The sequence below is a fragment of the Ptychodera flava genome, chromosome 8, assembly GCF_041260155.1.
Source record: "Ptychodera flava strain L36383 chromosome 8, AS_Pfla_20210202, whole genome shotgun sequence".
In the NCBI taxonomy this organism is placed as follows: domain Eukaryota; kingdom Metazoa; phylum Hemichordata; class Enteropneusta; family Ptychoderidae; genus Ptychodera; species Ptychodera flava.
Window position 1 is genome coordinate 17,480,985 of NC_091935.1, and position 13,914 is coordinate 17,494,898.

At 40.8% G+C, this 13,914-nt stretch overlaps 1 protein-coding gene across 1 annotated transcript; it reads left to right on the forward strand.

The window, feature by feature from the left end:
- The first annotated feature begins 785 nt into the window (after positions 1-785).
- On the forward strand, positions 786-12,940 carry LOC139138678 (leucine rich adaptor protein 1-like). Its single transcript, XM_070707164.1, has 2 exons — positions 786-4,659; positions 11,453-12,940. Exons 1-2 carry the CDS (start codon positions 4,303-4,305, stop codon positions 11,993-11,995), a joined length of 900 nt encoding a protein of 299 aa, XP_070563265.1. The 5' UTR covers positions 786-4,302; the 3' UTR covers positions 11,996-12,940.
- Positions 12,941-13,914: the final 974 nt, after the last annotated feature.

Sequence of the window (13,914 nt, forward strand, 5' to 3'; positions counted from 1 at the left end):
CATTAAATAAAGAATTTTCTTAGGGGAAAGTAATGGCTTGGACAGTGTAGACAATTAGAGCCGACGGTAAGATGTTTAAAAAGTCAAGCTGGGTTTATAGGACCAGTGTGATAGGATATACTGTTATTGATCATCGTCTTTGCATTTTGCAGTTTTCTTGGTGGTAAAATCGAGGCAAAGCAGACATCTAAAGGTCATAAAAACTGATGCACAGACGGTGGCGTTGCATGTATGACGTGTGATATCAAAAACGAATTCTACATGCGGGACAAATAATGAGCTGGCATGGGTAAATGAAATGTAACGCTCCAATGGTGAAAGTTGGTACTAAACAAGTACGAACATTTTGATGGAAAACAAAGCTGCGCTTGTGAAAAGGCGGTTATAAAATCAGAAAATACCTGGAGTCAATGAGATACAAAACAAACAAACAACACGAGGTGCTGCGTTGTAAATAGGGGAGGTATTGCTGACTAATGGCTTCATGACGTCATCTTGCCTCCGGGCTCACGGCCGACTACAAAGCAAGTCTTTACTCATACAAGTATCAATATTGATGTTGTTTCGGTGGTAGGGCATTTTCTTGGCTTTAGCCAAGTCAGACACTCTGGCGACACACGCACACCTTTCTTGTGACACACAAGTTCTTATTGTCGGCGTAACACGCAGACCTCGTGACTGGAACAATCATTGCAGTTGGGGCAAAGTGAACCTCTGACGTGCAAATCATACGGTTTTTAAATAAACAAACAAATCATCAGCTGCAGCATACACATGTACACAGGAAAACAGCTTAAGTGCTTCGATGAAGTGGGATATGTTGTTGACTCGACGGTTAAGATAATTTGTGTAAATCGATGCAGCTCTGTAGCTGTATGGGATCTTTCTTCGACCATCGTTAAATGACCCTGGAGTGCGCAAAAAACAAGGAGCTAGCACACAGTTTGTGTGTATAAGTGAAGCTATCGATGTCTTTATTCGAGCAGTGGACGTTCCCTTTCACTGACCACAGACCCTCGGAATCGCAGGTCCCAGCACTGACACGCAGCAACATAGTCAGAGAAGCTAGTCTCAGAACGACAATAAATGTCAACAAAAATCATTCTGAGAGAAAGATTTACATGAAAGGGTGGCAACTTAAATGATGATGCGGGGAAAGCCATATTCCTATGTGACTCATTACACTGTCACTTCGCAACTCAGGGGAAAGGGAACAAAAAAGTCAAGAAGAAAGATGGACACAGAGAATGAATGGAACGCCACTTCAAGTTACCATTTGCACGATTTAAATTCAATAGACTGTTTATAAATTCTAAAGTAAACGAGGGTATCTGGTACCACACTGCCTCCATCACCTGGTATATCAACGCCATAGTAATGGCGCCTCAAAGTTTACACGCTGCAGTTTGTGCATATTATTGAGTTGAAAACCTGAAATTGGACCAACGGAGAGATATTCCTCCTCTCCCCCATTCCTCCCAATGTTCTTTTGAATGCTGCCTGACTATCGAGTTCTTGCGTCGTTGTTTTAGACTCTTCAAAGAATCGGTACCATGCCCGAGGAGATCAGTCTCGGGAATGCATTGAAATGCAATGAAATGTCTCCATTCAAAGGTTCCGTGAAAGAAAATTCCTCAACGGCGTGACTGAACTCCTTTCTTACCGCAATGAGGAGTTTGTCCTTGAAGGACAACGAGTAGTTCCTGTGGAATTTTCTTGAAACAAGTTATGTTTCCACTGCATATAATTGCTATGTCCAGGCATATACGATAGCAAAAGACTTTTCTGGCCCGAGTCCAAACACGGTTCATTAGCCATCTTCGTATAATTAGAGGAAAGAGTTTCCATCAATTCGACCACCCACTTTTAATTGTTGATTCGGAGCTTCATGTGTTCTCGTCGAGTTGCAAAAATCAAAACTACATGAAAATAGTTCTTTCGCCAGGCAAGAGGCTCTTTACAACTTCGGGTATCGACGCGTGATGTCAGAGTAAAATGTTGTTAAAGTTGCAAACTTTGAAGATATTCAGCAAATCGACGGACGACCAACTGAACCAAGCGATAAAACGAGTAGGAATATTACACCGGTATTACGAAACACAAAATGTGGAAAACGTGTCAGAAGGCGGTTAGCAATAGCTGTCCTCGGTTCAAATATAATATTGTTTTGAAAGTTTGGTTGATGTCTTCCATTTTCTTGAAATTAAGGATCGTTTGTGTATAAATGAATAAAAATAAATTTTCAGGGGTAATTACTTTGCAGACATTAAAGGAAAGTGGGAAGATAATCAACACCGAAAACCAACGCCGTAATTGAAACATGGACTTTACTCAAATAGAAATGGGTTACTGATACCTAGAAAGCATTAGAGGGAAGACTTTCACAATTGAACATGGCTGGCGTGATTGTGATATCAGCCGGTGGTATGACAGTCAGGTGACCGCAACACATAGATGTGAAGTCCTCTTCCGGTGTCTGTGCTTCCATAAGTTCATAGCACACGGCGTATTTACTACGCGACGGTAATAGGGCATTCATTGGCAGATATCATCTTCGTATAACTGGACATGTGTTGAAAGCAATTCTAGGGGAACATTCCCTCATTATGCGTACCCATTAAATACTTGTTGTCTGTACAGTGACGTAATGCAGCAAACCAAAGAATTAAAAAGTCATTATCGGATGCAAACAGGATGTAATAGAAAAGAGTTACCTATCCTACTAGATTATAGAATGCAGTCATTGCTACATGGAGGCTAATCAAATAAAAGACTCCGGAGACTTGACAATTCATCTATATACATATATGTATATACCATGACAACTGTTATACTACAAACATAACTGTACCATAGAGCCAAATGATGGCGGGGCCTCCAAAACAACATGTTGTTTCAGTGCGGAGATCGCCTTGCCACCGCGTGAGGAAAACTACACAGCACATAGTTTCAAAACTTCCAAACGCCATAGTGTTGATCAAAATTACAACACCAAAGGACGATTAATATTTTCTGAGGCAATGAAAACTGTCAGAAATTTCTGATTTTCGTTTGTGACTTTACAGCGACATGGGAAAGACTGTAAAATTCAAAGGCTTCTATTGTGATTGTAATTATACACACAACCATCAGGTACAATCATTTGCCGCAGAGCCGTCGTGGCCAGCTCCGCTACCCATGGTCTCGATCTCTAGCAAGGCCAAGCCTTCTATCGTACGACTTGCTATAGTTTTTGCATGATGGGTAATGACCAGAGCCAAGACTGAATGTAATGTTAGTCCATTGTTTTCATGCGCATATACTGACTGCCAGAGCTCCCACAAGCATAAAACAGCTGAAAATAATTTGGCATTCACGTAAATAGTGCTAGATACTTCATACCCACGGTTTGCCTACTGAGTACGCTGTCCTAATACCTGAGTGGAGTGGCCCAGCGAGGCTGCCACATTTCGTTCAAAAAACAGTTGACAGTGTTAAAATATAATTAGGGGGCTAGCACAATAAGAACATGGTGACGATTTCTAAAGTCGATGACCTTTCTGCAAGTTTTTTTTTTCTTGCTATAGATCAAAAAATCTTTTCTCCAGCTGAAACGATTCAGAATAAAACAGCGAGATGCCTGCCCACTAGCAACTGACTTTGCGCGATTATGTGTGCAATGTCAACGCCTGAATGCCCACAAAAAAGTTTATTGTCAGGAACCACCACCTTTACACTGTGACGGGATTTGTGCACTGGTCGGCTCACAACATGCATATGCAGATTACTAGCGGGACGAGAAACACGACTCCAGGCTTTTCATTCTATTGTGAGGCAGATTTTCACTCGTTCTCATTCTGTTTGAAGCACGTAGTCTGTGAAAGAGAAAGATCAGTTCATGACACTGTGATGGTATGCGGAGTGCGAGTCGCGATCTCTCAGCTCCGGTGACACCAAATTGCGGCTGGTACTTTTAAAAGTCTGTCGTTCACTAGGAAGTCTGGCACAAAAAGTGTTTCCGGTTTAAACACTTCGGTGATCAACATCTAGTTTGAGTCTTAAGGATCCTTAGTACTGAATCAACGTGTTGCTTTCTCACATCGTGGCTAGCAAATCGCTGGGTATCGGCATTGCCTACACGTCGACAGAGAGGAGTGATTTCAATGACAGATGGTTTGCAGTTACTCTTTTCTACGCCGTCGCTTTGCGTAAAATCATTGCGAATACTCGACTTTCTCCGCTGAAAGTTTATATGTGGACCTGCTCTCGATCCTGCGAGTGCATAGCTTGTCCGGAAAGATCAGAAATACCACTGACGCTGGCATGGATAAATTGTCACATCGGGTGATGGACATCGAAGCCGACGAGGGCTACATGAACGAACTTCTCAAAGAGGTGGAGGAAAAGATGGGAGTCTGCATACCGGACGCACTGCTCGAGGCACTTAACGGCGGCAGCCGCATTGACAATGCAACGGCCTACCATTCAACGTCGACGGCTGCGCCGCATGGCGATTCGGTAAAAAGACATGACTGCCAAGAACAAACAGACAGTAAGAAATTCATTCATGTCATCAGCAATGCAGATGTCAGCGACGAGAGAAACCTACCGACTCAAAAAAGGGGGAAGGTGTATCCGGCGGGAATGGACTCTAAACTGTTACTTCTGAAGTCTGAGCTGGTAAGTGTGTTGTCTTAGTTTGTTTTGTTTTGTTATCTTCAAAGGAATGTCATTTTACAGAGACAGTCTCAAAGCCAACGCTTTATTCCAGCCGAAGGGGCATATTGTACGAAACTTTAAGAAATCACGAATAGAGGTTGCATATTTGCACACCCCTCTCAGATTCTGACAGAATTTGTTGCCCTTTGTCAAACGTGTAGCTCATCGTGCAGTCGGAGGGAATGCGAAACTCAGTATTGCTTTCGTGAGTTAACAATGCCCGATGTGTTCCTGTGGCTTGCCCCGAGGCCTGAGTGTTTCACGAGTGCCCCCGTTTTCTCTACGGGGGCAGACATGTCACGTAAATAACAATTACATTCCCATGAGGTGTAATCTGCAACGTCTCACGGGGCCGCTCGATTGTCGGTGTCAACACTTCAGCGAAACGTAAATTGAGTATTTGTGAAAGACGCTGCGACTGATGCAGACTATAGCGGGTTTACTCATAGCGAATATCTAGTTGTTCCATGGCGACTACGCTGCAATTTGACGTGCCTCACCCGCCTCGATTAGTAGCCGGCAACACAAAACAACGGCCACTTGTTGAATCTGAAGGGTGCACAGAAGAACAACGGGGACTGTCGATAGCGTCAGCTTTCTCGTGAGTCTTTCATGTGGCCACGTGGGCAATATAAAATGATAGCATGAACGTTGAAAAATGAGTGAATACCTTTATCTGACAATGGAAACTATTCAACGCCCCCTTCGTTTCCCTTTCTGTATACGAAAAATGATTTTATTCCGATTGAAGGGTCAGTTGTGCGCTATATTGTTTGTAAAAGTGCCAGGTTGCGTAACACTATATAACAAAACGTGCCGTTTCTTTCGCGGAACGATACTTTGACCGATTTGAAATAGTTTTTCGAGCGTTGTCGTCTACACTTACGGTAGTTGAAACCGCACTCTTCAGTATTTGAGAAACAACAACAAAAACAACACCCAAAATGTACAGCGTGAAGAAATTCTGTCTTCTCACCGTACTCCCCCTAAAAATATCACACCTCGCCATGCTACTAGCAGATTCGAGCACGGTGCCTGTTGGAGTATTGAAAGCTTATCCTAGGGTTAGCCTTGACAGGTAACACTGATACACGTAAGTTCACGGTCAAACTCAACGCATCGAGTTGCCAAGGACAACCACGAGTGAATAGGAAACAGTTCCATAACATTCAGAGAATTGCGTCTGAACATCAAGCTATTCAGACTATTTTGAACAGCGCGGCTGTTCATGCACCCGATGAAAAAGCCACCCCCTCTGCCGTTTCATGCTGTTTATCCGGCCACGAAATGCGGAATCGCAACTGAAAACAGACACGCGGTCAATACATTCCGACTGCTTGGGTCGGTGTAGTCGCAGTTCTCAGGTGTTTTCAACATTCCAGAAAAGAAATCTACACCGAAGAAATCCCCTCCTTAAGATTTGATCTCCGATGGTTAATGGGCTGTTGCGCTTTTTTTCAGATTTGTACTCAGACTTAGTCGGACTGTTGGCTGTGCATCGATCCACACAGCTCGACAATTTCTACATTCCTTGCCATTGTGATGAGTAACGTGTATACCTCAATTCAATAGCTTCCAACTGCTCACTTCTCGCCGGGCAGTCTTCTTTCAATACCGGGCACTCAGGGAACCTCGTTGATATTAACGATGTTAAGCTCAGCCCCTCGATGACAGGTTATCAGTCAACGTGAAAATGAACAATGAAAGTGCCACGACAGATCTCAACCATGGTTACTCAAAAAGTCTGTCTCCGAGAGAGCGACTTTCACGCGTGTGGAATTGTGAAGTAGTTACCACGGTTGAGGTAAAAAGCAACGCATAACTGGGGGTTACAATCATCACTGAGAGAATAACAATATACGTCTTGATTTAATTATGAATCAGTCTAGTCATTCCTTGAAGTAAAAGCATCTGCCAAGTTTCTGACTGTCGCCTGGGCATGGAAAATTTGTTACAGACCTAGATAAATTCCTCCCCAAATACCAAGATGGTCAAATGCAGACTTGTATTTTGTTTTGTATTTAAAAGGCCATTGGCCTTATATATACGGAATAAATGATATTCACTGCATCGATCTTTGTACATAAATGTCCAAGTTCGGTTAAGGTCAGATTCATATTCAGATTCAAGATTTGAGTCAATCGTAAGACAGATCATACAATGGCAAATTTTTAAACATATCGCATCGGTATTGAAGCGATGATTTAAATGGTCAAAGACCGTATTTTGTATTTTCATGGTATTCTAATTGAAGGTTTTTCGTCAAGGAAGAAATGAAAAACACCAAAAATTATGAACTTCAAATGTAACCCTGCCGTGCTTTTATTACAATGGCCAGGTTCTATTCGGTTCCCATGCTCCCGCTAACTTCAGACCTGCTCGCATAAATGTATATACTTATCAGAAATTATCATTTTGTCGTATCTATCAGCATCTCTCAAGATGCTGAACGTTATAATTCATTTCTCAAATAATTCAAACTTGACAAAACTGATATCAAAAGACCACAAGGACATATATCAAGGTGTGTGCTTCCGGATCGAACGACACAGTTCAACAAACGGGCAACTTACAACATGTGTTTGTATTGAAGTTAATATAGAACAACGGAAAGATCCACAAAACAACTATATTACAAGCTACAACATTACAGACCACGATTCTAGAATTGATACTGAAATCCCGAATTACTTTTAATTTATATTAGGAACAACTATTACTCGATTATGAAGTATAAGCTGTATCAGATGTGAACAAAAGCGCTAAAAGTTTGAAAACACACCAAGCTTGTGGCACACGGCATTTGAATGCTGCCACGGCGTGAATGGCCTTGTATCATATTTTCACTTGTGAAGGACTGGCAACTTGAACGTCTGCTTATCTTTGCGTGTGAACGGCTGTCAGTGTTCGCACTACAATTATGGCAAAGATTGAATGTAACATTTCGCCTCTTTCGCTGTGCAATTGTCTCTACAAATGACAATTAATGCTCGAAACATATCAATTTATTTCCAATTTCAATTTCATCGTCGCATGTGATAAAACAAAACTATCGCACAGAAAAATGTTTACGACAAACGTTCCATAATAGACGAACTTTACCAAGTATTAGTAGACCCTGAGAAAAACGAGGGTCTATGGTTTTAGTCACCCCGTGCAGTTTAATTGCCTGTGTTTCCTCTTCATAACACTAGACCGATTCATGTGGCAGCATTTGATTGAGATCAAGCGTACACTTAACCACAGTCGATGAACGACCCGGAAAAGGTATAGACAAACTCTATAAGAGATTGTCCGGTATGCTTTGTGAGTTCGGGACAATTATCTGTCAGCTATATCTGCAATCATGGAGTTACCCTTCACCTCAATGTTGGAATGTAGCAAGCTATTTTGGAAAATTGTTCGAAAGTAGAACACTGTTCACTGGTACTTGTATACAGATCAGCCATCAAGCTGTACTCTGCCTTGGATGTCCCGTACAAATTTTACGCTATCTTTGTTTTCTACAAGCCCGTAAACCCGATAGCTTTTAAATATCCCCGTTATTTACATACATGGCCAACAAGAGTTTGTATATTTCAGAAATTGCAAATTAGGCTAGAATATTACTTCTAGAATTGGAGTTTTTCTGGATTTTCATCACAATGCCAGAGAAAGTTGATGTGAATCCGATTACACGTCATTTGTACGGCTTTCTTTGATCAAAGGGAGGGTAACACAGTGGAGTAAATATTTTTCGTTCTTAAATAAACAGTACAGTGTGTTACAAACAATGATTTGCATCTACAGAAATGTCCAAGATCCTGGACCTTCTTTTAGTCTGAAAGTTTCTCGGATGAGGGTTTTCCATTATTTTCAACCTTTGCTCGCTTTTATATCTCTACTTATACCTGGAATGTCTGAATTTCCTTTATTCCTGAGCCAGTCCACAAAGGTACCGTCTGATGAAAACAGCTGTCAAACAGCGAAATTGACTTATCCGCATAAGAACGCTGATAATCGGTCTATCACTGCGATAAAACGCGGGTGACATTTACTGTTACCAATAAAACATCTTCAAAATTATATATAAATATATAAATATATAACAGGACATCGAAGAAAGTAAAGTGATAAAGTGAGTCGGAGCCATAGATGCCGAGAATTGAAGGATGGTTACAGCGGCAGGGATCAGAGAAATGTAAGAGTGTATGGCAATCTGAGAAATGAAGTAGTTTAAAGCGGATTAGCTCAACAGCAATATCGTAAAACAACATTGACTGAAAAGAGCCAAGTCGTGTAAACGCCATTACAGACCCTTTTTTGTACTTTCTCTGCTTCTTGTCAACGAGCGAATGGATTTGACAGCTACAATGTTATTTTGCATCTTAAAGTTCACTAGGTTATAGGTGTGTGCTTCTATGCATTTCTACAAATAAGTCCATCGTGGCCGAAACCTTTCACCATTTCAACCTCGGAATTATTCCTCCAATCCTGTCTCCAAATTTACTCCATCTTTACTTAAAATTCATGTAGCTTAATTATCTACCTGATTTGGACATCCGCACCGAACTTCAAAGAAAATAACCTACAACCTACAACCTACACCAATCCGTTTTTACTTCAAAATTTCTGAGACTCGGCAAAGTTTCGGACTCCAATCATGATTTATGGGGCAAGGCGTATTTCCTTAGGACTGTACGTCAAAAAAATCAGTGATGCATGTTGCCTGTTTGCTTAGCTATCTCTCCCATTTGGCGATTTAACAATAGGATTATTATCTGTCGGCTGCACAAATTGCGGGTTTCGCATACGGGCTCTCTGTTAACAAAGGTGAAGGTCACAGAGTGATCAGTCAGTAATTCCTCCTTGTCTGACCGCCTACCATACAAGTGAACGTTAATTCCAGACAAGCATAGGCCTAAAACATTCTTGAAGAGGTACTGTAAGGCAAATAATAAGATTCTTAATTTGTTGTTGAATGGCGACGACGACAGAAGAATACACACCCTGAAATAGGCAGTCTGCTACCGGTGCCGCTAGCGGACATGGTCATCAGAAACAACATATATTGTATAGCTGTGTATTAACCCTGACGTAATTCGGGCGTGGACATCATGTATGATGCCCGATTAGCGGTCACCAAACCCCAGCGAGAGCCAGTAAAACACTGACATTGGGCGCATTGCCCATTAAGGTAGACATTTGCACACCACCTTGACACCATTATTGTCGACCTTGATCTTGAAAACAGTCGTTTCGCTGCTTTGAAAGTGATATGTAAAAACCAAAAACAAGTTAAAAGTTATCAGAGAATTGCTATCTCAGCATATTAACTGATCATTTCCATCAGCAGTTTAAAAAAAATGTATCATTCACTAATTTTTTGTAATTTAGAAGTCGGTGTAAACCGATTTGAAATCAAGTCACGGAAAATTCAGAAGAAAAAAAAGAACATTTATTTTCGTGGTGTTGCTGCGAGACACTGACAAACGCTTCTCGTCTTTTGTAATTATCAGAAGACATTTATGTTTTTACAAGTTTAGTCTTGAGGGCGGGGTGAGATCTCAGCGGATATTTTCATGAAACGTGCACAGCCAACGCATCTGAATGAAACTATAAACTTGTCAAACCTCCCGCTCGATCTCTCGAATGAATAGAAAAGAACACACTTATGCGGTATACGTTAGTGTACAGCCAGCAGCGTCAGCCGTACTTTTTATCGTATAATGTAGGAAGCTCTTTCAATGCATGTGTACATAAAAAAGATCACACGCAAGAAACAGCGGTTCAAACAAAGGTCAGGTCCTTTAGAAACGATCACTGGAATAGAAGTATGCAATACTGTAAGAAAACACTATTTGTACAGCAAAGGTAAACACGGTGAGATGAAGGAAAGTTCATCAGGTGACGGGTTCGATCGAGTCACCAGTCAGTCCCTGGTTCAGAGAAAACAGGATGTGTGTGCGTGTGCAACCGATCACGTTAACACGAAGGGCCACGGCTTCGACTCGGAACGCACCAGTGTTCACGATGGACGGCCACTGTTCGGTGACAAAAGACCGGCATTCCGCTCGCTTAACCATATCATTGTCGGATAATTCTCGCAGGCATGATATCATACGTAGCACTCGTGGCGAAAATATGCTTATCATTGTGCGTAGACGTTCTGCTTATGGGCTATGTACAAGAATCGTCAACTTACCTTGGAGTCGAAACGAGGTGTTTTGGAATAGAGCCTAGGACCCATAGGACCGTATTAGTAGCATAAGCATGACAACTGAAAGACCTGTTTAATCTCACGACGTATACAAAGTACACAATATCCCCCTGCAATTATACAAGTAATAACTAAAACATGTACAAGATCTCAATGAGTTCGCCGAATTTTATTTGTTTTAACCTTTCAGAATTGAGGAATTTAGCAAGCATCTCTTGAATGTGCTGTTTGCCAGCGATTTGAATAATATGACAGACAAGTCTGACAAAATCTCAAAGGGGAGGAATTAATTTGTCTTGTACATTATCGTTATATTACATTCTCCATAATAAAATTATGATGTTAAAGTTGCTTATTAAACTACTAGAAGCAATGTCTCTGTTAGTATCACAAATGTCAATTCGTGGAGTTAACCACTTCTATTTTTATATTATTAATATTATAAAGTGCATTGCTGTCTGGCGCAAAGGTTGTATAGTTCACAAATATTCACAATGAACCGGGCTACTATTATATTAAGACTATTTACCCTCACGTCTATCTTTTTCATCGTAGATGGCGCTGCGGGAGATGGACGCGAAGCTCATGTTTCAGCTGTTGGCCATCAACGACGAAATCGAGGAGGTGAAGTGGATGCACGAGAATCTCGAACTGGCGAACAGCAAAGAATCGCTCACCAACTCCAAAGAGAAGATGAACAGTTCCCGCGAGAGCTTGCACGAGAAGTGGCTGGAGATAAGAAGCTCGGCTGCCTTGAACAACTCGAAAGACTCCATTGTTTCGTCAAGGTTAAGTCTCACCAGGGAAGGCAGCAGGAGACGGCTGTGGTTCAATCATCCGGGGAATTACAGAGAATTGTCAAAATATTCTAAAATCAACGGAACTAGCGACTATTCACCTCCCAAGGATAACTACCTCATGGGTCGCCGAGGTTCAAGCGGTGAGCTTTTGAAAACAGCGCCCCCAGTGATCACCATTGCCGGGAAACGCCGTTCAAGTTTGGACTTCTGCGGCAGTCCGACAGAAATCCTTTCACCAACGAACAATAACCTTCTTTACGAAATAGAAATACGAAATGAAGATATAACTCAGCTGTAATGAACTTAGGTCGATTTTGCTCCGCGTCTGGTTGATGAAAAAATTGAATATTCGATCGAATAAATATGTGAGCTATTTACACCTATTTCAAAGCAAGAAGACGTGAGTCGTTGTAAGACTTTCACATTGAAAACTTTTTATTCCATTCAGATGACTGCCACTTAAGACAAAGAAGACTTTTACGGGTAACTCGGAACGTGCAAGTTCGTACAGTGTAGTGTAGATGACGAACTCCAACCTTCGACGTCAGAGTTCAACTGAATCATAGTGACGCCCCTGTGTTTAGAGTACACGTTCAGTCTTCAGGTCTTTGTTGGGACGTTTCATCACAGACCCTAATATGTCCCTATACAAATATTACAATGTAGCTAGGCGACGTATCATAAGTTTTTGATAAAGATACAGAGGTACATTACCTTGATAAAATGGGTTTGTTTTCCCATGTTACAACACTTTTGGAAACAGGGTAATGCAATGCAGGTCGAGAAGTTAATGCAGTGACAAATTTAGCAATCTTTCAAATATCTTGCAGGACTTAACATATATGAGAAAGAATTTCGGATCAGCAATGTGAATATGGACAAGCTAGCTTATAAGAAACATACACAGATTTTTACTTTTTAACCTCTTCGGAACTCAATCATCAATGATGACATTATAGTGAGATCGAGCTGTTTCCTTGATTGTAACTTTTGAGCAAATGACGCTGATCTCAGTAAAATATTTATGACATGCAAGAAATGATTCGATCTAAAATTTAATGTGATTGCCCTAGCATATTGACTAACGATAATAGCACACTCTGTAAAGTCGAGTTGAAAATAGGAAAAGCCACTTTTTTAATTACAAGCTATTTTGTTAACCTCAACTGACTTGAAAATGTTCCTTTCGTTAGGCGTAAATGCATCCTGTATGTCGACACTAATAAATCTTATTTTAATAACATTCTGTCCGTTTCTGTTTCATTTATGACGGGATTAGAACTTGGCCGATTTCCATAAGGCGCGAATCAAGTCAGAATGACCCGGTTGGGCTGACCATTCACTTTGAAGTCTGTGGGGAAAAAGTAGAGAATATTCCGACATTTGAACGAAACCTCGAGTTGGATGAATGAATGAATGAATGAATGAATGAATGAATGAATGAATGAATGAATGAACGAATGTATGTATGTATGTATGTATGTATGTATGTATGTATGTATGTATGTATGTATGTATGTATGTATGTATGTATGTATGTATGTATGTGTATGTATGTATGTATGTATGTATGTATGTATGTATGTATGTATGTGTGTGTGTGTGTGTGTGTGTGTATGTATGTATGTATGTATGTATGTATGTATGTGTGTGTGTGTGTGTGTGTGTGTGTGTGTGTGTATGTATGTATGTATGTATGTATGTATGTATGTATGTATGTATGTATGTATGTATGTATGTATGTATGTATGTATGTATGTATGTATGTATGTATGTACGTCTGTACGTCTGTGAGTGCATGGTTAATTTTAGTATGTTACCGTAATTATGCATTCTTTTTATATCATGAAAAGCCGTTGCATGTGATAGATTGACGAGACAGCTTTGGGCGACAGACGTTTTGAACGGTGACCTCTTGGCAGGAATTTACAACGTATTTAATAGATTCATGAAACAAAACTGTTGAAACAGTTCAACTTGTGTGACGTATTTCTACGTCAAGGGTAATTGTTTGTTATTTTCACTCGTGATGTAAGAGAAATGAACAAGGAAATGCAAAGTCGTTGTCTATCAACCTAATTACAATGTTTACTTTGCCTGCAGCTTGGATGCCGTCCATATTATCGCATTAGTACAAAATGCAGGTATCCATAAAAATAATTGCGCACGTATACCCCTACCATCATTAGCGTCATCCTAATTTTCCAGGCAGCTGTC

Bases quoted from the DNA above. Each gene is read 5' to 3' on its own strand.
- LOC139138678 (XM_070707164.1), top strand. From the start codon at position 4,303: ATGGATAAATTGTCACATCGGGTGATGGACATCGAAGCCGACGAGGGC. The intron at 4,660-11,452 runs GTAAGTGTGTTG...TTTTCATCGTAG, and splicing joins TACTTCTGAAGTCTGAGCTG to ATGGCGCTGCGGGAGATGGA.